This window comes from Onychomys torridus, chromosome 7 (genome assembly GCF_903995425.1).
Source record: "Onychomys torridus chromosome 7, mOncTor1.1, whole genome shotgun sequence".
Lineage (NCBI taxonomy): Eukaryota > Metazoa > Chordata > Mammalia > Rodentia > Cricetidae > Onychomys > Onychomys torridus.
Window position 1 is genome coordinate 11031854 of NC_050449.1, and position 27311 is coordinate 11059164.

At 41.0% G+C, this 27311-nt stretch overlaps 1 protein-coding gene and 2 non-coding genes across 9 annotated transcripts in view; all 3 read right to left on the reverse strand.

Annotated features, from left to right (window-relative positions):
* Window positions 1–27311, reverse strand: part of Cep295 (centrosomal protein 295) — a 44661-nt gene that overhangs the window by 7514 nt on the left and 9836 nt on the right. For 6 of the 7 annotated variants that reach the window (XM_036193974.1, XM_036193973.1, XM_036193975.1 and 3 more), the window contains exons 6-20: window positions 24064–24159; window positions 19837–19977; window positions 17549–17732; window positions 17260–17367; window positions 14494–14715; window positions 11895–11987; window positions 11665–11768; window positions 11183–11320; window positions 10891–10988; window positions 7213–10621; window positions 5900–6080; window positions 5651–5794; window positions 1996–2145; window positions 693–796; window positions 93–195 (exon numbers count right to left, since the gene is read on the reverse strand). In XM_036193974.1, coding sequence (XP_036049867.1) covers window positions 93–195; window positions 693–796; window positions 1996–2145; window positions 5651–5794; window positions 5900–6080; window positions 7213–10621; window positions 10891–10988; window positions 11183–11320; window positions 11665–11768; window positions 11895–11987; window positions 14494–14715; window positions 17260–17367; window positions 17549–17732; window positions 19837–19977; window positions 24064–24159 — 5275 coding nt within the window. The remainder of the gene's footprint in view (window positions 1–92; window positions 196–692; window positions 797–1995; window positions 2146–5650; window positions 5795–5899; window positions 6081–7212; window positions 10622–10890; window positions 10989–11182; window positions 11321–11664; window positions 11769–11894; window positions 11988–14493; window positions 14716–17259; window positions 17368–17548; window positions 17733–19836; window positions 19978–24063; window positions 24160–27311) is intronic. The other variant, XM_036193976.1, reaches the window with a different exon arrangement.
* Window positions 285–353, reverse strand: LOC118588141. The gene has a single exon (XR_004945541.1). It is a non-coding gene; the product is annotated as a small nucleolar RNA U2-30 (small nucleolar RNA).
* Window positions 511–590, reverse strand: LOC118588142. Its single transcript, XR_004945542.1, has one exon. It is a non-coding gene; the product is annotated as a small nucleolar RNA U2-19 (small nucleolar RNA).

Sequence of the window (27311 nt, forward strand, 5' to 3'; positions counted from 1 at the left end):
ACAGAACATGAAAAAGCAATTGCTCCCTCCATTACCACACTGCAGTGCAGCCATTGCTGTTCCTTCAATATGTTCACACAGTTTGATAGTACCTGGATCTGTAAGGCTCAAATCTGTGATTTCATAACTTAAGAAGCTTCCAGTAGAAACAGTTACTGAAGATAATGTCTCCTGAGAAATCTCTTGTGTTTCAGCCTAAAATTTCAAAAGGAAATATTAGATCATGATGTATCATGACCTATCTAGAAAAACCACAAACGATCAATATTGCTAGTTGTCAATTCTGAGCTCAGGTCAAGTGTAGAAACCTTCATAGTGAGAGGTTCAGTTCTAAAGCCTTTTCATCATTGCTCAGAAATGATCACACACCCCAGACACCCCTTCTCTCACCATCCATACCAACCCAACACACACCCCTTCTCTCACCATCCATACCACCTCCCCCCACACACACCCCTTCTCTCACCACACACAGACTCTAATTGTTTTAAGCTATTTTGTAGTTTTGCTTCTCAGAACTATCGAGATCATGCACCAAGCAGACCAAAAGGTCTTCTGATGCTCAGATTTGGCTATTTTCATCATTGATCCACCTCAGTAGATCTCAGAGGACAAACTTGAAGTTTCTAACAAACTAAACAGCAATACAAAATCAAACAGGTCAATGTAGAACACAAAGGAGCATCACTGACCTTATCATCTGGCTTCACAACTGGACCCAGGTATGCACACCCTTCTTCTGAGACAGCATGACTCAGTATTGCATGATTCTCAACATCAGGTTCCTTGACTTTAACTAAAATGTGGATTGGAGGTTTCAAAATAGTGGGAGGGGAGGTTAAGACAAAGTAAAATTTTAGTACCTGCATTTCTATACTTTATTTTTATATTTTGCTTCTTAAAATTGTCTTACCTCAGGCCAAATAAAAAAATACCAGGCCAGGCAGTGGTGGTGCACGCCTTTAATCCCAGCACTCAGAAGGCAGAGCCAGGCGGATCTCTGTGAGTTTGAGGCCAGCTTGGTCTACAGAGCAAGATCCAGGACAGGCACCAAAACTACACAGAGAAACCCTGTCGCGAAAAACCAAAGAAAAGTTTGGGGTTGGGGATTTAGCTCAGTGGTAGAGCAAGCACTTCCTTAGCTCAGTCCTCAGCTCCGGGGGGGGGGGGGGGGGGGGGGGGGGGGATTCACTAGGGCAATATTGATTACTTAAAAAATGTAGTCATTGCTAGTCCAGTGGTAAAACTCTCTTTAAATATTAATTGTGAAGTTGGGAGAGTCAAAATATCAAAAATGACAATGTCCTATTAATGTTTCAACTGTAACACAAAAAGCAGATGTTGGAGTCAGTCCTCCTCTTATGAACCCTCCAATAGCTACAATTCACCTATCAATTATTTGTGTTTAAATGAAGCTGAAATAAACAGAAATCCGAGAAAGATAAACTTAAAAAGAATGTTACAACTAATAAAATGGTATTGGAGCTCTGTTTTACAGGCTAGGAAACAATATTTTAGCTTCATATCTATAATGTATCCATAAATTCAAAAGCAAGAAAATTAACTTTGGTTGCCACTGGATGGTGGAATTGGCTGACTTAAAATGCTTCATGTTTACAGGTATCATGCAGCACTCTCTCGGAATGTCACAATTTTCAGAAGACAGAATTTCCTGGCACTGTATTCACAATGTGGCCTGCAAAGTCACCAACTCATCATATCTCATATAATCCTGATGGTACTCACGTAATATGACAGTTTTACAATAAAAAGATTTTCTAGCACTTGGGAGACAGAGGCAGAAGGATCTCTGTGAGTTCCAGGATAGTCTGGTCTAGCTTCACTCTCATGACTTAATGACTGCATAAATCAAGAGAGCATGGGTGTACCACAGTGAACCGATTACCACCAATCACCAAAGCTACTTACCACTATTACACACAACCTAACCACCACCTTTTGTCCACATGTCCTGTGTGCAACACTTCAACCTACCTGCTTCATCATAGTCATGGCTTCCGCAGTTCTGGGCAGGTGGCTGGTGACAACCAAATGGGTCATGTGCCAGTGGACTCCCCAGGAAACTTTGTTCTCTGCTTATGGAGACCCTTAAGGGGTCCCGGTCTTGATCAAAGTCTCGTTTACCTGGGTTAAAAATCAAAAAACAAAACAAAGACTCACTAAGTTGCAGTTGTTAAAACTAATGCGGCCATTTATTTTTAGATATGTTTATTTGTTGAGTATTTTTCTCTTTGTGTTCTTGTGTGTGCAGTGCCCTTGGAGGTCAGAAGGGCACTGGATCCCATGGAGCTGGAGGTGAAATGGCTGTGTGCTGGGTACTGGAAGAGCAGTAAGTGTTCAACCTCTGAACTTCCTCTCTAGTGCATAAATTGCTGTTTTATCAATCGAAAATGGCCATTTAGATAATAGTTCTTAAATATCTGAACTCTTAAAGGCTCAATTTATACAGCAGGAAGATAGGGGCTGATTGCTTAGTCAGGCCTTTACATTCTTTTACTCCCACCAGACAGGCTTGGGCTGGTGTAAGACTTTCCTATTGAGGGTCCATGATGAAAATGCCCCACCTTTTCCATGAAATTCAACAGTAAATAAAATTTTGGACCAATAGAAAAGAGAGAACCAAACAAAAAACTAACTTTTAAAGTAACTCCTATTTTGTATTCATGAAACAAAAGTAGGATATTACCAAGGTGGTGTGTAGGGAGAACGAGAAAAAATGACTTTCTGTTAACTGCAATTGGATAATCAAAATAAAAATTCAGAAACAAAGAAACAGTGGAATAAAAGAATTAAGGAAATTTATCCAGAAAGCAAACAACAACAACAAAAATACAAAAGAGAAAAGAAATATCAATACATATTATGTTCCCAACTTAATTATCAACCTGTGTCCCCTCTAACTGCCTTACCCATATGAAGCTTTCAACCAAGCTTTAAAAACAATGCAAGGCTTTCTCCTTTTCCCTCAACCAGTTTTCATTTCCTTTGGGGGAAAGGACATTTTTTATGAATGACCTTGTTTTACAAGGCACACATATTTAATCCCAACACTTGGAAAGCTGAGACAAGAAGACCATGTATCTAAGGCTAGCCTGAGCTACACTGCAAGGCTCTGCTTCAAAGAGACAAAGGAATGATGCTGGAAGTTACTGCAGCCATCCAAGTCACAACCAAACACAACAGTCAGGATTGAGTGGGAATGGAAAGTGGGCGGGTCTACGAGCTCAAAGAGGAGAACTAAGAGATAGTAATTTACTGGGTATTAGGAGGACATCAAGGGAGGGGTCAACCTTTAAAGAGGAAGTGGATTTTCTCTTTAGACAAGATGGCATTTCTGTAATCTCAAACATGATTCAATTAACTACTGGAATCAGTGACAAGGACTTTGCTCACAATCATTCTCAATTAGGTAAACTGTTTAATTCCTGAATGGGAAAAAGCTTCCAAAACCACTGATAAAATCCTCTCATTTCATGAAACATATCATGTTCTCTCCTACTATGAACAGAAAGGCACTGAATCTTGGAGGGCCTCTGTGTTTCCCCACCTTCCCACGATCTTTCAGTAAAAAACAGGCATTTAGTTTATGACTTGACCCAAACAGCTGATACTAACATTACACTCCTGTGTGCCTTTTTATCAACAAAAAGCCAATTTTCTCCTACACAAGCCCTGCTCTAGGAAATTTCATCAAGAAAATTATCTGGTGACTCTAAAGGGTGTTAAGAAATTCAAGGATTTCAGGAAGGAACTTCTAGTTGTCTGGACATAAAAGTAGTATGGTAAACAAATACATCTGTTTTAGGCATAATTATCCTATAAAAGATACAAGAAAAGATCAAGGCCAGGCTAGTCTACATATTGAGTTCCAGGCCAGCCAGGACTACAAAGTGAGAGTCTGTTTAGAAACCAAACAAAAAACCACCATTAAGATGTAGAAGAGTACTGAGAGTAGAGAGCAGAAGGGAAAAAGAGAACTGAGTCTCATCTTTGAAACATGTCTAGATGGCAGACATGAACGCACTGTGTCCGAAATGTGGGACAACAAAGACTTTGTCACAGCACACTGCCTTTCCCATGGGAGACAGAGAAGCTAGTTACTCTAGGGTAAAAAGGGCCAGTGAAAGAACACCTTGGCCCTGAGACCAGAGCCAAGGAAACACACCCTGCTCCTAACCAACTCAGGAAATGAAATCCAATCAATCTCTGAGCTTGTCCCAAACTCAGGAACTGAGATCCTACCGATCCCCACCCCAAAAATTTCCACCTTGGAAAGCTCCACCCATAAGCCCTATACCTGGTCAGTTTGGGGCTACCCTCTTCCACCCCGGCAGAGGTAGCCACTCTCCTGGATTCCTCCCTCCCAATAAATCTCTTGAGTGAGGTTTGTTATATAGACTTTCTTTTGCTGGAGCAGAGCTGTAATGGCTCTGGCCGGAGTAAAGCAGAACTGCTACATTTCTGCAGGGAAACCCCCTATGCAGAGCAGAGCTATAACTGTAAGCCCCTCCCCTGAGGACCTCTAACTGCCAAGTTCCACCCACAGAACACTCTAACTGCTCTAACTGCTGGATCCTGCCTCCATCCTACAGAGTAAAAAGCTCAATCTCTGGACATTAAATCCCACCAATCTCCACCCTGGAAAGCTCCATCCTCTTCCTAAGAAACTCTATGTAAGCTCTGTATCCTGTTCAGGTTGCTGCTGTTTCTTGCCCAAGGAGAGGCAGCCAATCACCTGGTTTTTTTCTTCTCCCAATAAATCTCTTATGTGAGGTTTGTTGTACAGTGTGACTTTGTGATATTCCTTGGCTCCTGGCTGCCAAGATACCTTTCCATCCCAACCCTAATGCTTAGAGTAAGAATTTTTGCCAGAGCAGAGCAGAGCAGAGCTGTAATGTGTCCGCCAAGCAGAGCAGGAGTAGTAAGAAAAACTGTAACAACTTCGGTGGGGAAACTTTCCCTTACTGGCCAGAACTGTTACATTCCAGGAATCTGAGCAGAGCTGTAACATTTCTCTGGATCAGTTGTTAAACTTGCATTAGGGAAATTTTTCCTGGAGAAAGGATTTTAACACTTTGCTGGGGGAAACGTCCCACTGAAACAGAGCTGTAACACTTTTGTTGGGATACCTTCCCTTTTCGAGCTATAGGTAATCCTTGGCTTCCGACTGTCAGGATACCTTTTCCTTCAGAGCTGTAACAGTTAACATTGTACACTGCCTACCCCATGTGAGACTGAAAGACCTACAGTGCTGTATTTCCTTAAGTCAAAAATTTAAGGACTTCCATAAATTCTATTTTATTATTGTGTGTACATGTGATATGTGAGTATTGGTGTGTGTAGGTGTGTCATGGCATGTGTGTAGAGGTCAGAAGAGTACTTTTGGGAGTTGGCTCACTCTTTTCACCTGGGATCCAGAGACTGAACTCCAGCTGTCAGGTTTGTACAGTGAGCAGGAAAATGCTTTTGAACTGGTAAAAAGCCATCTCGATGGACCCAAATTTTAGATTATTTTTATGTAAACCAGTTTCTCCTTTTACAAGTACTCAAGAGTAGCTCTTTTAGCATACTGGAAAAGGGCAGAAAGCTATCGAACTAGTAAAATACTGAATTTTACCATGCTGTTTACCTGGCATGGAAGTCCTGCCACTTGCTGGTGACTCCACCTCTTGTATAGTACTAAGCTCATGCTGGTTTAAGTCCAAATCACATTTCACTTTGGAGACAGGTGGCTTAGAGGCTCTACCACTCAGTTCTTTGCCCAGACTCTCACCTATCAGGTCAAAGACAAGGTTAAACAAATGAAACATTGTGAACACACAGGAAGCTTTTCTTCAGTCAGCAAGCTGCAGGGATGATGGCAAAGAGGCATGCTCACCAGACAACAGGATCATCTCACCACTGTGCTCATCAAGGACATCTACTGAACGTGGCTGCCCACTGCTAGAGCTCTCCTGATTAGAGTCTCCCCAAGCAGAGCCTCGGATGTGAGGAAGCCACCCTCTGAGCTGTTCTATAGGCTGCATTTTCAGGTCATTCTCATCTGTGGGCTTCCTTGCCTAAAAAAGTGGATGGGAGAGGGAAATGGGGATGTATGTTATGGGATCATGTGAAGAATCCACAAGATTTACATCTCGGGCTGGAGAGATGGCTCAGTGGTTAAGAAAACTGGAGGTTCTTCCAGAGGACCTGGGTTCAATTTCCAGCACCCACACAGCAGTTCACAACTAGACATACATGCAGGGGAAACACCAATGTACACAAAATAAAAATAAACACATTAAAAAAGAAGATTTACATCTCACTTAAGTCAGAACCTCAACTGAATCACTAGCTCCATTACTATAGCAGTTTTCCCTGTATCTCTGTAATTCACCTACCTAATGGGCCTGACAATGTATTTGGAAAGCACCATGAGTTTATGATTTTCTTTTGCTCTGTGCCTATAAAGTTCCTGTAACTGTTTCCAAGTGGAACATGCTATTCAGGAAAACCTGAACCCATTTACCCAAGTATAGCTAGAATAAATAATCTCTGTGTTTTATGTGGACAGATTAAAACTGAGATATACTTCCAACACTAAAGGAGGACACCCCTAGTGCAAATGCGGCCCCCACACCCAACCCTAGCTGCCACTGTGCCTGCTGACAGCTTAGACCTGCTGTCCCCCTCTGTGCCCCTTTACTGTTTCTTCACAACTGTAAGACTTAACCAAGAGCCTCCTGAACATCTAGGTGTTGCAGAATTCTATTTGTACTATGAAACGTAAGAAATGGCCTAAAATAGAATAGACCCATTCATATTCCTGAGAATAAATACATGGCAATGTCTGAGTGACCACACCAGTCTTCTCAACAACTCAAATGTAAGCAGTCATCAATAGGTCTGGTCTCTGTCAGTTTCCACCCATGCCAGCTGTATCATATGCCACTTAGGGAAAAAGAGGGCATAGAGTTTAATTCATATACAAATGTCACAAGTCAGTAGAGAACAGGATCTACCATATGATAAGAAAATATTCTGATAAGATATTCTTTAATGGTAACTCTTTAAAATGAGCTTATGAAGTAGGTAAATCTTTGTTTTAATTTCCATACTCCCAAGTAACTAAAGGGAAGATAGTTTAGGACTAAAATAGAATCAGGTTTAAACAACTTTGTGTAATGCTGAAGTTTTAAATTTGGAACGTACCTGACTGACATCCAAGAAATCTTTCAAAGTCTCTCTGTGTTTTTCAATTTGCTGCTGCAAGGCTGTCTGTCTTTGTACAAGTAATTCTTCTTGGGCTTTTTGCCTAGAGTGTAGAGCTTCTCTTTGTAGATTCAACTGCTTCTGAAGTCTCATGTTGTCTTGCTGAGTTAAAACAGGCTGGGAGTAACTCAAAAGTCTATTCTGCAATCTTGGGGTCACAGCATCACGACGAGCTGCATGCTCCTTTTTAGGTAAGTACAACTCACGAAAGCTTTCAGATTTAGCTTCTGCAAAAGGTAATGGAATGAATGGGTGCTCTGGTTCCTTGGAGACAAACAAAGCAGGGATGGCATGCTCAGGAGAGTCACCTTTGTCCTGGCTTTTTGGTTTGTGTAAAAGCAATTCTTTAGGAGATGTCATTTCTAAGTCCAACTGTCTTGTCAGGTTATCCTGTTGAGGTAGAAGGGGCTGTGAAAAGCTCAGATACTCACCATGGGATCTAGGCATCTCAGTATCACCACTTTTGGTTGGGAAAGATTGTGAGGTCCCTTCAGAGTTGGCAACAAGTAGCGCTACCTGTGACGAGACTGAAGAGGAGGTAATCTGTTTGCACGATACCCTTTGCTCCAATTTATTTAACCTTTGCAAAAGCAGTTCCTCTTGCATTTCCTGGCCAGATCTAATGACTTTCTTTTGCATATCTAACTGTTGTTGAAGTGCCTTCAAGTCACCATGATGAGGTTGGATAAAACGTTCACCAGGTATCTCTTCAAATCTGCATTGTATGGGAAATACCAACCCTTCCTGGGCTTTCTCAGTAGAATGAAAGGAATTTGTTTGTGCATGGAGGTGCTCTGGATGTGCAGTCAGATTATTCTGCTGAGGTAAAGCAGTATGTGATAAACCCAATGCCCTGCCAGGCAAACCCAGCATGTCAGAACAACCTAAAGATACTGCATCACCACGGTTGGTTGAACAAAGTTCTTGTGTTCTTTCAGAGTCAGAGAGAGAGAATGATGCATGTGAATGCTGAGGTCTCAGGGGAGAAGATGGACCAACCTGCTCTGGGAATACTCTTTCCTTCCACTCTCTTAATATTTCTTCATGAGCTTCTTGTCTAGGCTGGATGATGGCTTCCCTTTGTGTAGCTAATTGTTCTTGAAGGGCCTTCAAGCTGTCTTGCTGAGGCTGAATAAGCTGGGATATCTTCGAAAGTCTATCCTGCAACTCTGGTATCTGAAGACGGCTTGATACTTTACTGTCACTCTCTGTGGAAAGGGGCTGCTGTGTTGTACCAGAGGCAGCAGAAGGCAAGGACACACATGACGATGGTCCTAATGACGGCATGAAGGAAGAAAAACCTGTCTGTTGAGAAGATGAATTTTCCCGAGTTTGAGGACTAAACTGAAAACTCTCTTTGTCTTGGTCTACCCATTCTTGGTGTTCTTGCAAATTATTTTGCAGAGGGAATGTATGTTGTGAAAATCTAAGTAGTCTTTCCTGAAATCCTGGAATCTTAAGGCTTAGGGGCCTTGGACTGTCACTCTTGACTGATATAAGCTCCTGGAATCTTTCCCATTCAGCTACCTGGCATGGAGAAGACAAGTCACCAGTTTGTTGAGAACAAAGTCCTTTTTCTAATTCATTTTCTTGGTGTGCATATTCCTGAATTTCTTTTCCAGCACCAAGTATAACTCTCTGAAGGTGTGCCTGTTCCTGGAGTGTTGCAAATTGTTCTTGTTTTGTTAAGTCGTGGTGTGAAAAGCCATGAGACTCCTCCTCGAGTGCTGGGGTGATCAAATGATTAGAGGGAACTATAGTCTCCTCAGATGAATACAGTTTCTGGGGCCTCTCGGGCTCAGATTCTGAAACTGCACGAGAAACATCTGACTGCTGAGCAACCACCGAGGAGAGGGAATTTCCTGGCCTAGACATGGTGTCTCCCAAACTTCCTTCTCTATGTAGAAGGAATTCCTCTGGTGCTTCCCCTCCAGCCTGAACTGCATTCCTTGGAGGAGCCAAGTGTTCTGGCAGCAATTTTAAGCTACTGTGTAGAGGGAGGATCTGCTGTAGAAAACTTGAAGACCCATCCTGAGACCTTGAGATTTCAGACTGGCTTCGGAGGAGACCTTTCTGGTTTATAGGTAAAGGCTGTTCCTGGATTTTTCTAGATTGTCTATCAGTCAATGTTAGTGAACTAAATGACTGCTGAGCCACTTGATGTGGCCCAGAGGGCCCAGCCTGTTCAGAATGTACAATTTCATCCAGCTTACTCTGTTTATGTGCCAACAAAACTTCCTGGGCTTCCCGCCTAGCTTGAAGGTTGTCCTTCTGAACATTGATCTGGTTTTGGAGAAATTCTAAATTAGTTTGCTGTGATGAGACAGGTAGTGAAAAACCCCAAGGCGTGTCCATATTGCCTGAGGAAACAGTGGCATCACTTTCTGCTGAAGATGCCTGGATTTTTCCCGATTCAGCTGAGGTAGATGGCAGTGAAGTAAAGAAATCTCCAGCTGATGATGGGAAGAATACTGGAAGACTAGCCTGCTTTTTTAGTTCTTTCTGTGTGCAAAAAGCCAGCTTTTCCCGGGCTTCTTGTCTTGCTTGAAGAACTTCTTTCTGAAGTTCTAACTGTTCTTGGAGAAACCTGAAGTTACCCTGCTGGACTGTGATTGTGTCTGAGGATGACAAAGGCTGGTCATGCATGTGACCCATTACCGAGTGGTTTATGGAAACTGTACTTTTGCTTATGGTTGTAAAGGGTTCCTGAACTTTTCCAGATTCAAGTTTAACAGGGAGATTAGTAAAAGAACGTTCAGGCACCAGTGGGAGAAATGAAGAAGGTTCAGTTGGCTTAGAGGATATATTTTCACTATCCTCTGATGTTATCTGTTGGGAATCCAAAGTTTGACAAGTTATTCCCCTCAGTGGTTGAGATACTTCTCCAGCATCCAATAATGTTTGTGGCCTATCATAAGACAAAGTTCTTGAAAGTGCATGAGACTCTTTAGGGACAAATTCACAGTCTCTCTGATGTACTTCCACCTGAGAGAGATGCTGTAGATGTTCCCGTGACCCCACAGACTGCTTGGCTAATATCTCTGATGCATCTGTTTCTCCTTGCCTCTGTGAAAAGTGACCCTGTCTTAGTGCCTGATTATGACTTTGATCTAATGCAGGGACCTGTGAGGATTGCACAGGTTGATATTTGTTAAGACTCAGCTTCAGTCTCTGGCATGGATCCCAGTGCTCTGATGCAGCAGTAGGCTTTTGAGATTTCTGTGGTGGTCCTGATATAACAGAATCAGGTATCAGTGATGTGGGTGACATGGATGGGTATCTTTCCTTTAATATAGTTTGGTATTCGAGTAATCGTTTCCTGGCAGTTTCAACAGACTGTTTGTGTAACCTATCAAAAACAAATATAAAAACAAATATTACTAATTTAATTACTAATTAAAAAAACATCAAATTCTTGAATATTTATACATTAAACCCTGTAAGTAACAATCTAAAGTTGGCCATATTTACCACAGAAAAGGACATTCCCACCACTGCCCTTGATGATAACATCATGGCAATTCCTAAGGTAATTCCAATTAGATCCTTATATAAAACAAATAATAAATCCCAAAGATGTAGCACACTGTCTTATAGAAATTATACCCCAGTTCATACCTGTTTTGTTGTAAAAGCTGATGCTGATAGTTACGAATCATCTGTCTGTGACAGTCTTCATCAGAAATTGTAGCATGTGACATTGGAGGAGGACAAACCTAAAAATGAAGAAATGAAGTAATTTACTGTTTTCTACATTGACAGGTAAGTCCAAAAAGCTCAGTACACAGCTCACTAGCAAACCTGGTTGCATCTACACCGGCACAGCACACACACTGATGAGGAAATCTGTCAGGTGGGTGGAACTTAAACACCATGACTACTATCTTTTGGCTTCCCAATGGCTTCCTACCTCAGGCTGCTGAGTCTTCCTTTTTTCTTCTTCTTCCAGTTGAGCCCGGAAACAATCAGTTTCTAACCTTAACTTCTGTTGCTCAATTTGTTCAAGTAATTCCAACTGCTTCTGCTTCTGCTCTTCTATCTCCATTATCTAGATAATAAGAGCACTATTGTTCTGACAACAGCAGACTCTCAAGGGAAAAGTTCACATGTGTTGCATGAGGAAGAAATACATGTCATCACCAAAAGGACCTCTCATCCACGCAGTAAGTAGTCTTAAATCTACCGCTGGTGTTGCCAAGGGGATTATAGGAGAACTAAGAGAAAGGGGAAGAAGCACACAGCAGACACCCAAGGGGCAAATGAGTGTAACGAGACCGAATGCACACTGTCAGCCAAATGTTATGTAAGATTAAAAACATGGTACCAATCCGAGATTAAGAAGAACTGAATAAGTCAGACAAAACTGTAGCCCCCCCTCCAGGGCCTGCTTACCTGTTTGTGTCTTGCTGACATTCGAATTCTGACTGCATCTTCCTGAGGATGAAGGAGTATTGAACTCGGAGGCACAGGTGTGACAGGTGGAAATACAGCAACTGCTGCAAAAATCACCAAACAGAAATTAGCGCTAATGATTCAGCAAGACGCCCACTGTGGCACCCTTCTCTACTAAGGAAAAGATGTGAGGACCAAGAAGGTTTAATTTGAGGATGTGACAGAAATACCTTGTTCCTTTCCAGCACCTGCTTGGCAGAAAAATGGCTTATCTTCACTACTCAGTGGTCCAGAGTCAATTGTCAGCCTATCAGAGTCCATGACTGTAACAAATACCATTGTTAGTTTGATAATATCAAGCTTAAGGAGAGCAAAATAACCTGCATTATTTAGATCAGATCAACCATTCTCTCTTGGTCCACAGCAAGTAGACCCTCAATGAAGGCTCAGTCATCTTTTTGGTAGCTACATAAATTAACCAGCCAACCTAAGCCAAATATTACAAGAAAAATCAAAGACTAAAGAGCTGCTAAAGGAAGGTCAATGTGCCTTTCCTGGGCTAACTAGACACTAGGGATTTTATGACACAAATTCCCCCATAATAGGGAGCCAGTTTTTCTGCACAGAGCACTCATTCAGCCATCTACAATGGCATGGAGGATGACAAGGGACACTGTGCTGAATGGCAAGAGGCCTCAAGGAGGCTTGAAGGTTGAAAGAGGGACAGAAACACCATAGAATCACCTCATAAAAATTTGGAGAATTAAATCAGGTACTATGTAAAGAAAACAGGCTATATTATAAAGATATTAGATTATTGAGTCAGGTGTGAAATTGCTGATGGTTTGGATTGTAGGTAATGAAACAAGAGAACAAGAATGATATAAGCTTTTTTGCTCCAGCAAATGAATTAACATATTACCAGGTAATGAACTTGTAGGGAGTTGGGGGTACAAAAAGCAGCTGGATAGGTTGGGAGTTACCTAGAATTCAATTTGGGTCAAATTTAAGGTGGTAATCGATCTGAAAGTGAAAGTATCAAATATTGAGTTGAATCTAAGGAGGCCAACTTGGGATACACACTTTTGATGACATCAGTAAATACAAAATATTGTACAGTGTGAGTCAGAGGTGAATAGGGAGTTCTGAATGAAGGAAAACAGAGCTGAGGAACGGGCTCTGGGGGCGATGACAAATGGGTGCAGCAAAAGAAAACACAAAGGAGAAAAATGAGAGAAGTGTTAGGAGGCCTAGTGAAGGATGCAGGCTAAGGCTTCTTGTGTACCCATAAAATCCAACTATCTTTTAACAGTCTGGTAGCAAAACACCTCCACACACAAACACACACACCTAATATATATATATATATATATCCAAAAGATAAATCTCTAAGAAATACAACTGAAATCAGAGCAAGATCTTATTAGTATGATCCTAGTAACTTCTGGAAATATGTTTAAGACCCATTCCCCCATTCTTTACAGTTAACAAATAAGGAAAGGATCTCTGGTGGGAATGTAAAGAGATATAACACACTCAACAAACACTAACTAAAGATGTGGGAAGGCTGGACAGAGTTAGCTGTTTAAGAGTGCTGGGTTTGGTTCCCAACACCCATATGTTTGCTCACAACCAACTGTAATTCCAGTTTCAGAGGATCTTCTGATGTCTTCTGACTTACTTCCACGTGAGTGAATCACCAGGCATATGACATACCATACACATAAAACACACACACACACACACACACACACACACACACACACACACACACACATCCAAGTGCATAGAAAACAAAGATGTGGGCACAGACTTCAGTAATAATACAAAAAAAATAAGAAAGCAATTGCCTAAACATTACAAGTAACTAACTAATGTGTTCAATGACTTCCAGAAGTTTATACAATGAACAACAGCAGTAGTTCAGGAGAATCACTAGGGTGTGCAGCATTCTTCTGTGGCCTTTAAGTAGCAGGATTGTTTCTTAACTTTAAAGTTTTTAATTGTATGTATATGAATGTTTTGCTGGCTGTATGCCTGTGTATCATTTGCCTGCCTCATACCCTCCCTCCGAGGCCAGAAGAGAGGGTCTGCCCCTCTAGGACTGCAGTTACAGAAGACTATGAGCCACCATGAGGGTGATGGAAATTGAACCTAAGCCTCTGAAATACCAGGAAGTGCTCTTAAATACTGAGCCTCCTTCCAACCCATTTCTTTTTCTTTATTTTTAGTGATTTGCTCATTTTTATTTTATGTGCATTGGTGTTTTGCCTACATGTATGTCTGTATAAGGATGCTGGATCCCCTAGAACTGGAGTTATAGACAGTTGTGAGCTGCCATGCAGGTGCTGGGAATCAAACCTAGGACCTCTGGAAGAGCAGCCAGTGCTCTTAACCTCTGAGCCATCTCTCCAGTGTTGGGAACCAAACCCAGCACTCTTAAACAGCTAACTCTGTCCAGCCTCCCCACATCTTTAGTTAGTGTTTGTTGAGTGTGTTATATCTCTTTACATTCCCACCAGAGATCCTTTCCTTATTTGTTAACTTTAAAGAATGGGGGAATGGGTCTTAAACATATTTCCAGAAGTTACTAGGATCATACTAATAAGAACTCTTGAATTATATATATATATGATTTGCTCACTATTCTTTGTTTTCCCATGCATGAGACAACCACCATGCACCCCCACGCCATCCTTCCAGTAACACAGGCTGAAACCAGGGCCCTGAATCTCTACTGTGGTGCTAGACCCCAAACTCAGTCTGAGCATTGTTTTCAACATCTGAAGAGGGTTTGTGTGCCAGCAGATGGACTACGGGAGAGAGCACCTTGCTCCTGCTCAGAGGACAGCGTTCCCTCTTCGAGGGTCACAGCTCCCGACTCCATGGTTGGTGCTTTACTCCCAGTCTCGCTGACACTGCCAGTCACTTCACTTTCATCCTCAGACGCGGATTTAATTGTCCACAGAGACTTCTGGCTTCGAATCTTATTTAACAATCTTTTAAACAGAATTCTTGAGGGGATCTGTTGGGTCTTCACTGCAAAGGGTACTTTAAAAAAAAAAAAAAGAAAACAAATCATTATATTGAAGCAAATTATTTTACCTTTTTACTCAGTCATTGCTATAATTACTTAAAGCAATGGCACAACTTTGTTTTCAATATTTAAAGGTTAGTGTATTCAACAAATACACTTAAATTCAAATTTAGACCATTTTCCAACAACATAATACATATATACTAATTTCAAGCTTAACTCTCAAGAGGACATTCACTTTGCTAATCAGCTGGTGACTAGGGTTAAATTTGAGTCATGCACTGTAAGGTTTCATGCTCTGTGTTAGGGAATGGTCCAAACAGTACTTAGCAGGCTACAGAGAAAGAAAATCTTACAGCCTTGAAGTAAAGCACCTGCTTTCAAATCATTCTTGCTAATATCTGAGGCAAATTTTTCTGTGGTTGTAAGCAAATCCTTTCACTTATCAAAAACGATGCTTGAAGGTATTTCTTCAAGCATCGTTCCACAGAGACAGCATAAGCTAACTAAGAACAGAACTAAAAATTCTCTATGGGAACCAAACTGTGCTGCAGCTTAATCAAAGAAAAAAATTAAAAATACCAAAGTGGTTGAAAACTGGCAAAGTAGTATGTTTTAATACATATTTAAAGAAAAGTTCTAATAGAAATGTAATAAACAGTTCAGCATACAAAAGTTGCATGTTCAGTGTAACAAATTTCACATAAGTGTCTATCAACATTATCCAGGCCATTGTGCATCATCTCCAGCCCTGACAAGGCTCTTTGTCCTTCCAGTCAATACATACAAAAAATGACTTAATTGCACTTACCTCACAACCACACACTAGTTTATTCTGTTCCTTAGTTCTACATAAACACAGAGCCAGGTATCGAGGTAATACTTTCTGGCTGCTTCTCAGTTAACCATTAGTCTGTGACCTACCCATTTTTAAGGCAGATTAATTCTCGCCATCCATCCATCCATCCATCCATCCATCCATCCATCCATCCATCCATATTTTGTGTGTGTACACACTACGGATGGAACCTAGGGCCTTATACACATGCTAGGGAAACACTCTACTACTGAGCTACATCGCCAACTTTTATTTGTAATTATTTATCAAAGAGGACTTAGTTTTAAAGGAGGGTAATGGGAATTCCTCACCCGTTGTTACTGTTGTTTTCAAGAGACAAAGTATTGCTATTTTGCTCAGACCAGCCCCAAACACCTGGTTGTCCTTGGCTCAGCCCCCTGAAGAGCTGAAACTACAGGCTGTGCCACAACACCCAGCTTCCTAGCTATTTATGAAAAGCTGGAAGACTGAGCAACATTACGCCAGATCGTAACTGGAATTGGCAGGAAATAGCGTTTCTTTAGATAATGATAGGCTTCAATTCTGGCTAACTAGAAATATGAATAAAAAGCCCCATTAAAACAACTAAAACCTGGATGAAATGGTTAAAAAAAAAAAAAAAGAAAAAAAGTCTTCTTAAAGACACTATTAACCTAGCAAGAAAATAAGATTGTTCAGAAGAAATCGTTTCTGGGGAAATCCTGAAAAGCAGGATGGGTAAGCACCAACCCTGCTGTCTGCTCAGCCATAGCAGAACCAAACTTGTGAGACTTGGGGTTTGTAGAAAAGACAGGGAGAAGACCTTGAGCCCCCACCATCAAGTCAGAGCCATAGAGCCATTTCCACAGTGTAGAAGTGTAGGGGCAGATGATGAGATAAAAAACCCGAGCGGCATGACATAAAGGCAACATAGGTAGAAATAAAGAGGACAAATGAGGTCAGTTCAATGGTGTGGAGATGGTTGTTAAGGAGACACAGAAGTAAAAGAGAAAATTGTTTGATCTGCCTCAAGCAACCATGATACCATCATTCACTTAATTACATTTATTTATTTACTGGGGAAGGGAATGTGGAGGTCAGAGGACAACTTGCTGGAGTCGGTTCCCTCCTTCCACCATGAAGACCCCAGGAATCAAATTGAGGTTATCAAGCTTGGAGGCAAGTGCCTTTGCCTGCTGAGACATCGTGCTGGCCCCATCGTTCACTTGAGATAGGAAGCGAAGTTTTCAGTAAGCAAGAGATCACTAAGTGCTGGGTATGAGTGTTAAGTACCTGTGGGACAACCAGTGAGAGAGTTCACCGCTGAAGCCGGGGTGGTAGGAGATCAAAGTCTGTACAGCTTATCATGATACATGAAGTACCCAGCAGTAATAGGATTCCTAATTATCTGGTCAAGTCTAAAAATTGCTGAGCCTTCATACGAATCTAGAACGAAGCATCTAGCTCACACAACCTGCAGCTCTCCAGATGTCAGCACAGGTGAATGGCTCCCTCCAACAAGTATGGAACTGATCTCTAATGGCAGAAACATGCAGCCACTTCCTGCTACTGCTTCCAGGAGTCATTATCGGTGCTTAAATTGAACACATTTTCCTAATTCTTAGCTGATGATTCCAGTTATTTCCTGTGAGCTGTAACACTCAGCTTACAGGCTTTTACCACCTGTCCACTAGAACACATTAGGACAGTTGTTTCTGCATGTGAGGGTTCTCATCTTTACCTCGGTTTTCTCGCTCCATTAAAAGGTCCAGTTCTTCATCCTGGAGCTGATTGGACATGGCAGGCAAAGGCTCTGGCTTAAGATGCAAAATCAGGTTTCCTTTCACCTCTGAATAAAGAAACACAGAGACATGTTTTCCTTCTAATATGACTGAAAATAGTTAGGGAAAAAAGGAACTCAACTATGAAAATCTTAAGGCCCTTTTCACACAGTCGCCCATCACAAAATCAACACTGCTCATTACCACAAATAACCCCGGACACTGAAAAGCACGGCGGCGAGCCCTTACTCCTGTCCGCGCTGTACATGTCCTCAAAGGCGAACTCCAGCTCTCGCTGCCAGTGCTCCTTCACCTCACTGCGTCGGTAGGGCGCTTCAACTAGTTGTGGTGGCATCTGCGCCACTGTCTGCCTCCTACGTGCCAGGTCCTCTTTCTGCAGCTGTTTGAGTTCCTCCATGAGTCTCTCTTGGTTCTTCAAGAATAAACAGATTAATGACAGCCGAGTCAAACTTCAGATAGTCACATTAACTGGCGGCGGCGGCAGCGGGGGGTGGGGGGGGGGGTGGGGGTGGGGGTGGGGGGGGGTGTATAAAGAATAAGGCCTAAAACTCCCCCTCCTCTTCCATTTGCTCTGACATAAAACATACTACCCTAATCTCTCTAGTCAACAAGTTTCTGCTGGATAACATACTGAGAACATCAGGGGAAATGTCAACAACCCTAGACTCGTAATGGGACAAAGCAGGGAGCAGTGAGAGGTGATATTGCCTCGACTATAACGTCTGAAAAGTGTCTGCCACTACCGTTCTCCTGGCCGAGGAAAGCCATTTCAACACTTTCTGTTTAACTGCCAGGGCTCCTGCAAGGTGCTGTAGTTCAGCTCTCTCTGTACTTCTCAAGTCCTTGTGACTGAGACTTAACTGATGATACTTCCCATCACTCCAAACTCTGATTCCCATGATTAGAGGGGATGTGTTCATCTCTCTCTGTGTAGAGTACTATTAACATCAAATTTAATCCGAATGTCTTAATGAAGCTATCTAATTGAATTCTGATGGTAAAAGACAAAGAAAGGGGATCAGAGAAACCTCCTCAGTTGCTGGGTAAGCATTTAGTCACACAGCAGAGGATGAAGCAGTAGAAGAAAAGATAGGTGCAGCACAGAGGAACAGCTAAAGGCAACAGAAAAAAGCAGAGCATCTGTATGACTAAGGCACAGAGGGCAAAGGGATTACAGACACAAAATATAAAACCGGAGGGGACAGGAGCCAAGTGCCAATTACAACAGAGCCGGCAATAAATCCATTCCTAGACCAAAAGGTCTTAGGCCAAAGGTTCAGACAGGGCAATGGAATCTATTAATGCTAAGATGCCATGGTTTGGGATGATTTTCCCTAGGAGAAATACTAGTCTAGAATAAAGAGGAACGGCCCAAACAGCTGTTGTTGTTGTTTTTTTTTTTTGATGCTAGCATATGTGTTACTTGCTACTTCAGTAAATGCATTACTCTGGCTCACTAAAAGCACGGTATGTCACTCCATTAGTATTTTTCCTGTTTTTAAATTCCATGCAAAAAAAAAAACCTATGAGCTTCACACAGTCCTCAGAAAACAGACGATGAAGGCAAGCTAAGATGGCCAAATACTACAGAGCTGAGTCCAGGCAAACTGTAAAAGTTCACTTCTGTGGCCACTCAACACTGCTGCTCTTCTGGAAGGATGTGTTCAACTTAGAACTGTTTCTCACAGTTTCTGTTGTTACTTCTTAGAGGTTTATTTCTTAGATAGGGATGATTAATAATTCAGACAGTTAACTAAATCACAATTCACTTCCAATTTATGAAAACTAAAAATTGAGGCAGGAGGTTAAAATCTAACCCCTACTATCCAAGTAAACTTCCTTAGGATAAGTCCACTGAGGCACTTAAAAACCCTCTCTTAAGGTAATGGGTATTTAAAATACACAAATGTAGTCAATCTCAGAAGGTGAATCACTTTTATGCTATTTCAAGAATAAGCAAGGACAAGAGCCTATCTTTAATCCAAGTTTTTAAAAAAAAGGAAAAGGATTTTTGGAAAAATTTAATATAATTGCAAAAATCAGAGACTTTCTGTGATGGTTAATGTTGTCAACATGACAAAATCTAGAATCAGCTGAAGATGGGTCTTTGGGCATGCTTATGGGGAATGATCTTTATTGTATTAATTGAGGTGGAGACCTGCATAGTGTGGATGGCATTTTCCCTAGTTGGGTACTAGACTGCATGAGAAAGGAAGCTGAGTAGTTGCAGGCATTCAAGCTGTTCCTGACTGTGGTGTGATGTGACCAGTTACTTCAAGCTCCTGCTTCCCTGACTTGCCCTCCATGATGGACTTTACCTTGAACCGTGAGGTAAAGTCAACTTGTCCTTCCTCAAGTTGCTTTTCTCAGGGTATTTGATCACAACAACAGAAAAAGACAGTAAGAAACACTGTATTCACACTCTAGGACAGAACTCCCTCACTGAGAAGTTCTACAATGCCACCAAACAGCCCACCAGCAGCAGTCACAGATCACAAGGAGATGTCAGGTCTTACTTGGGCCAAGTGGATCTTCTTCATGGCTTGGGATCCCCGCACATGAGCCCTTTCAAACTGCTCCCATCTCTCCTGTGCGGCCTGTCTTCGTAGTCCTTCCAACCGCCTAGCTTCTTCTTCAGCAGCCAAATGAGCATCTGGCTAGCAGTCAATCAACACAATTTGAGATTTTTTTTTAAAAAATGTGAAACAAAGAAATAGCTTTAAAAAGCAATGTCACTAATGGAATTTTTCCTACTTACATAAAATTCAATAGTAAAAAAGTTTTTAATATTTGCAACTATAACATTTAGCTATAAAATGACCAAATTATTAGTATAGAGTCTTGTAAATACATTTTAAAACACATCAGGCTTTGTGCATTCAAAGATAGTACTCCATGACTTTTAAGAAATTCCTCTAGGGCTGGAGGGATGGCTCAGTGGCTCAGTCTCAAACCATTTATAACTGTAGTCCCATAGGATCTGATGCCCTCTTCTGGTACGCAAATGTACATGCAGACAAAACACCCATCTACATAAAGTACATAAATATATAAATCTTAAAAAAAAAGAAGACAGAAAGAAATTCCTCTAAATGGCAATGCTGATTCAGCTAAGAAAGCCAGAATAATGATTTAAATATAATCTTGGCTTCCTAGAACTCATGCAGAAACAGTGACTATGCCAGTTTTACCCCTTGTTACTCTTTATTATTTGAATATCTACTTTCAAATATACACACCATTTTATTTAACACTTATCTTATTTTAATTATGTATATGTGCATCCATGAATGCAGGTGCCCTGGGAGTCCAGAAGAGGGCATCTGATTTTTCTGGAGCTGGAGTTAAAGCTGGTTATGAGAAGTCCTCTACAAGCATAGTAAACACTTAACTACTAAGCCATGTCTTTAGCCAAATAGGCAGCATTTTGAATGTAATCAGGAGAGAAAAACTTTTTTTTTTTTTGGTTTTTCGAGACAGGGTTTTTCTGTAGCTTTGGAGCCTGTCCTGGACTAGCTCTGTAGACCAGGCTGGCCTCGAACTCACAGAGATCCACCTGCCTCTGCCTCCTGAGTGCTGGGATTACAGGCATGCGCCACCACCGCCCGGCAACTTTGTTTTTCATATGATCAAATTCTATCAATAAATTGAAACAATAATGATGAAAACAAGTTATTAACTTTACATGCAAGATTAAATGCTCCTAGAGTGGGTATGGTGGCTCACTCTTGCAAACTCGGTTTGAGTTCAAGGCCAAACAGGTTCAAGTAAAGCACTGTCTCAAAGAAAGATGGAAAGAAGATGGCAGTAAGGAGGACTGCACTGCCAAATGAACCTATTAAAAGTAGTTAGCTTGACGGCTGGCGGCCTACCACACAGAGGAAGCGCTGTCTCAGGAAAAAAGTTAGCTCTCAGCTGTGGCACACGCCTTTAATCCCAAGCACTTGGAAAACAGAGGCAGGCAGATCTCTGAGTTCAAGGCCAGCCTGGTCTACAGAGAGAGTTCGGGATGGCCAGGACTACACAGAGAAACCCTGCCTTGAAACATCCCACTCCCCTCCAAAATTACCTTTTTTTTAAAAGCAAAAACTCAAAAAACAAAAAAATGTATGCAAATCTAAATAATGCCAGGCAGAACAAAATAAAAATTGTAATGAGCACAGAACATTAAACAATACTTCACCCGTTCAGACCATAAAGTTTTAATGAAAAAAAATTGCTATGGAATTCTCCCCCTCTCTTGAGGATGAATTTAAAGCAGAATGTCAATTTTGAAAAAATCATGAGATGAAAAACTTTAAAACAATACACAACATGAATAATAATTATGTCTAATCCAGGGATAATGGAGTATGCAACATGAATAAAGAGGGTTGGGGGTGTAGGATGTAGCTCAGCCTAGCACATATAGTCTCCTGTATCCAATATACAACACACACACACACACACACACACACACACACACACACACACACACACACACGGGAGTGGGGAGGGGTGGGTGGGTAGTGGGTGGAGGGGTTGGGGATGACTGGACAACTTTAGTTAATTAGTTAATTTATTTTTGGCTTTTTTTGTTTGTTTTTGTTTTTGTTTTTGGAGACAGGGTTTCTCTGTGTAGCTTTGCGCCTTTCCTGGATCTCTCTCTGTAGACCAGGCTGGCCTTGAACTCACAAAGATTCGCCTGCCTCTGCCTCCTGAGTCCTGGGATTAAAGGTGCCCAACTGAAAACTGTATTTTAGAGCAACAAATATTTAATATTTCACAAATTCCAGAGTAACTAAATATAAGCTAGGGGCAGACATATGTGTACACACTGAGGCCAGAGTTGGACCGGGTATCTTCTATCAATCTCTACCTTATTTTTTCAAACAGGCTCTCAGAAAGCAGGAAGCTCATGGACTCAGCTATGCTGGTCAGCCAGCCAGAGATGCCAGGGGTCTGCTTGCTTTGCCTCAACAGTGCTATGTTTACAGATGTGTGATGCCATTCCTAGTTTTAATGTGGGTGCTGGAGAACCAAACCTATGTCTTCCTGCTTACAACATGGCAGGCACTTAGGAAATGAGCCATCTCCCCAAACCCTATAATTTTAAACAAATTTAGTTTTCAAACCTACAGGCTCATTATATAACATTCATCTTATATAATAGCTATATGTTGACTTCAGCACTCATATTAAGCAGCCAACCAAAATTTTGTTGTATTTAAAACTCCACATTAATGCTGTATTGATAACTTATTTCCCTAGTAGCCAAATATATACACTATGAAAAAGTATTAAAACTACAGTTACACTAGGAGTATTAGTACATGCTTTAATTCCAGCACAAAGGCAGAGGCTGAGGCAGAGGCAAGTAGATCTCTGAGTTCCAGGTCAGCCAGGACTATATGGTGAAACTTTGTTTAAAAAACAAACAAGACAAAAAACAGGAAAAATGACTGTTACAGATTAATAGCAATTATAATAAGGAAATATCAGTCATTCTCTCTTAACACTGGCAGGGACTTCTAAGTCATTGATGGAGACCAACTCCCACTTTTTCCCCCAGGGTACTCTTGAGGAGGGAGAAGTGAGAAACATAGATAGAAATAAATAAATATAGAGACAGTTAGAAACACAGGATAGCTCAGGAGCTCCTTCTGTCTCTACTAAAGGGCTTTTAAAGGAATGCCAAGGGGTGGAGCAAAAGACCTCTCCCCAGCACAGCCAAGTACAGACCACCCCAGACACCTGGTGACCATGCACATGGTCAAGCCATCCTCTAACACGGCCTTGCTGTGTAAAGCAAGCTCAGATCTCACTAGGAAGCTTTTGTGGGCTCCCACAAGTCATAATATCTATGAAGATAAAGGAATGGGAAGACAGCCATTCTGATATTATTGGTACTTTTTAAAAGGCAGTTCAATGAATTTTATCATATATTGTGCAGTCTGGAAGCAGGAATCTTTCCTCTAGAAATATATTCTTAATATATAAACAGGTATAGATATAAATGTATAAGATTATTATGTTTCTATTATGTAGTGAAGCATGAATTATGAGGGGCTGTTAAAAATCCTTTTTCTAGGCTGGAGAGAAGGCTCACCAGTTAAGAGCAGTGGCTATGCTTCTGGAGGACCCAGGCTCAACTCCCAATACCCATATGGCAGCTCACAATGCTCTTTAATTCCAGTCCTAGGGGTATCAGGGAGACCCCTCTTATGGCTTCTGCAGGTATCAGGCATGTGATATGGTACACAGACACATATACAAGGCAAAATACCCATAAACATTAAAAAAAAAAAATCCTGTTTCTAACCCTTGGTATGCATGTTTATACATAAAGACAGACTCTAACTCATATGATATTAACTATTTTGTCTTCTGGTGAAGGGTCATTGATGCTCCTAGTTTACCTTCTGTACAAAGTCCCGTTTCTGCAAAGAATCTATTATTTTATGATCAAAAGTTTTAAAACCTAATTTATGTTATAATAAAACCTATTTTGTACAATGCATGATAAAAATATATTTACCATTTTAAAAGACAGTCACAAATAGTCATATACTTCTTCCATTCATACGGGATAACCATATATCTGACATGAAAATTCAAAACACATTTACAAGGCTTTTTGTTTTCTTTTACCCTAGAATAGTAAGTAGGATTGTTTAAATTTTGAGAACTGGCCACACCAGACACAGACTCAAGATAAAACTCAAGAACACAGAAAGAATATGAACAAACAGTAAGTCAATCACCTGCTTTGTGCCCATCTGTCTACTCACAAAAGTGGAAATGTGATGGTAGGTGGAACTATTGGTCTTCAATGAAGGAATTCTGTTTATTTCAATGTTCTGAAAAATAGAACATAAAATAAGAGTCTAGGTTAAAAGCACACATTTTCAGTAAGTCTAGATCCAATGCAAAAAGTAAAATTGTTTTTATTTTTGAAACAGTATTTTGCCATGTAGCCTGGTTCGCATGGAACTTATGGCAGTCCTCCTGCCTCAACCTCCTGAGTGCTGGGATTATAGGTATGCACAAAACAGTTTACTAAGTCATGCCATGTTTGTTCTAAAATTTGTTCAAATTGAATCCCCACTAGGAGATGTTAGGAGGGAACAGAGGAGAAATTTCTTGGGTTATTAGGGAAGCTCTTCTAATGGACAGATTAATCCTTTCAAGTGATTAATGAATTCCAAGGCTGTTTCTAAGGTGAGTCTGCTACAAACGCCAATTTGCCTAGATCTCCTTATTTGTGGCTTTGATGCTTTCCATCAACTCGTGACTGCCAGTAAGAAGACTACTGCCAGATGCAGTCCATCAGTGTTGGACCATGAGCCAGTCTTCTCTATGAATTACCTCGCCTACTGCACTGTATGATTAGAAACAGAAAATGCACTAAAACCAGATCAATGTTAAAATCTGTTTAATAATGAAATAACTCTTTTCATCCAGAGTTAAATTACTTCAAGTTTTAATAAAAGTACTAGATATTATAATATTTCAAAGACCTTCTAGATGTGTATATTATATATAGCCAATTGTTTTATTTCAGTTCAGAAGTTCACTCTAACTTCTAAGTTATTTAAAGAGACATTTATTGTAGTTGGAGAGCTTCTCTCCAGGTGCCATCAAAGCCCTGTTAGTTCAACAACCCATTTGTAAAATAAACACACAGACATTTATATTATTTAAACTGCTTACCATTAACTCAGGCCTACCATTGTCTAGCTCTTACTCTTATATTTAGCCCATTTCTATTAATCTATACTTTGCCACATGGCTCGTGGCTTACCAGTACCTTATCTCTTTCTTGTTCTGGCAGTGGCTGGCAGTGTCTCCCCTGCCCCAGCCTTCCACTTCCCAGAATTCTCTTCTCTCTTGTCCCGCCTATACTTCCTGCCTGGCCACTGGCCAAACAGCATTTATTTATACAGAGCGATATCCACAGCAATTTGTTTTTGTAATAGTATCTCCTACACTCTGCCCTGTACTGAGGACTGTACCCTATAGCATGAAGGTGCGATCTTCCACTGAGCTCCATCTCCAGAGCACGTTCAAATCTCCTGACTAAAAACATGATTATGAGACACACCCAATCAAGTTAGAAGCACAACTAATCACAAAATTTCCACTAGAATTCACATTAGTCTCACCTACCAATGTTTAATCACATATTTAGTTCTGGTCTAGAAATACTAGCTAATATTTAAGCATACTAACTGCACAAGTCTCAAGAGAGGAAATAAGTAGTTCCCTGCTTCCGATACTTTGGCATAAAAGTAGATTTAGCCCATTACAATTTATCATGTCCATTTATATTATACAAACAAGGGATTTCTGTGTGTCCACTCTATCCAAGCTAGGTACTGTACAGAAAATAAAGTAACAGTCCAATTTTCTTGAGTCTCTTCTGTACCTGATTCCAGCACTGTCCCTCAGCTCTGATATAAAAAGAAGGCACACAGTTATCTCTATGTCACATGGTTATGGTGACAATTAGTGTGGGACTCACAATGTATATGAGAAAGCACCTATTAAGCCACAAAGAGGTAACACTGACAAGTTCAGAGGGAGTGTTAGGAATTGTATGTAGTGGGACCTAGAAGTAGGCTGGCAGGTGATGAAGGGTTCGAGAGGTGCAGAGAAAAGCGGAAGAGGAGGAGAGGGAAATGGGCAGAGTTTTCCCTTAAGAACAGGCTTTTACGGCAGGGCATAGGGCGGCACCAAAGGGCAGGATCAGAATATTATTAACAGGGAGAAGTATGACTAAGAAGTGATCAGACACAGCTTTAACATAAATGAGTGGGAAAAAACAAACAGCACTCAAATAAATAGAAAAAGAGGAAGACAGGATCAAGGAAGACCAAACGCCATGCATGGGCTAACTAGGAGAACTACCTAAACAGCTTCTGAAAACTAGACATCTTGGCTCTCCACCAAACCACTATATGATCAGAACTTTGGTGATAATGTCTAGCAGTAGTGATTTTTTAAGCTCCCAGGTGGCAAATGTTCAGTTGAAATTGAGAACAAGTCAGAAGGTGTAGAGGGGAACCTGGAAACACAGGGAAGACAGGGTGAGAACAGGGCGATCCCATTCAAAGTCTTATAATTGAGGCAAAAAAAGAAAAAAAAAGAAAAGAAATTATAAACAAAAAAACATCAGGCAGAGGCAGATGGATCTCTGAGTTCAAGTCCAGCTTGATCTATAGAGTTCAAGGATAGCCAGAGCTACATAGAGAAACCCTGTCCCGAAAACAACAACAACAACAACAAAAAACCCAGGCAAACAAAACTTACTTCTTCACAAGGATATTAAAAACTGGATATAAAACATGATTCAATTTACAAGCAACTTCTAAGAACCAGTACTCCCACATACAGACTGAAATCAGGACTCCCTGCTCAGATTTTAATTGCCACCAATCCTTAGTTAAAACACAATTTCCAGTGAGCTAGACTTTAGAGTTTCATTAAATAAGTCCATGGACTGTCAGCACCGTTAGGATGACTTGCAAATGATTTTAAATTGCTCAGACAATATTTAGCTTCCAGCCTGAGATCAGCTCTGCTGTAAGCTACCCCTGTACTTAAACTACCAGGGTATAGGCTAAAAGCAGAGCTCATCAGTACTCACAATGGCTCACCCAGCAAAGGGGGTATATCCAACAAGTCTCATAACTACACATAAAACAAGCCTGTTTAGGGTTGGGGATTTAGCTCAGTGGTAGAGCGCTTGCCTAGCAAGCACAAGGCCCTGGGTTCGATCCTTAGCTCTGACCAAAAAACAAACAAACAAACAAAAAAACACCAACAAAAATAAACAAAAAAACAAAGCCTGTATTTCTCCTGTATCTAGTACTGTCTCCAAAGGCAGTGCAAAAAAGAAAGAACATGCTTTTAAATGTGCATTATACTGCCTCAGATAGTCCAGTGCTCACAGCTCTGAGGTTTCCAATACTATGGCTGTTTGCATTTGCAGACCTTAGGGCAGACTAGT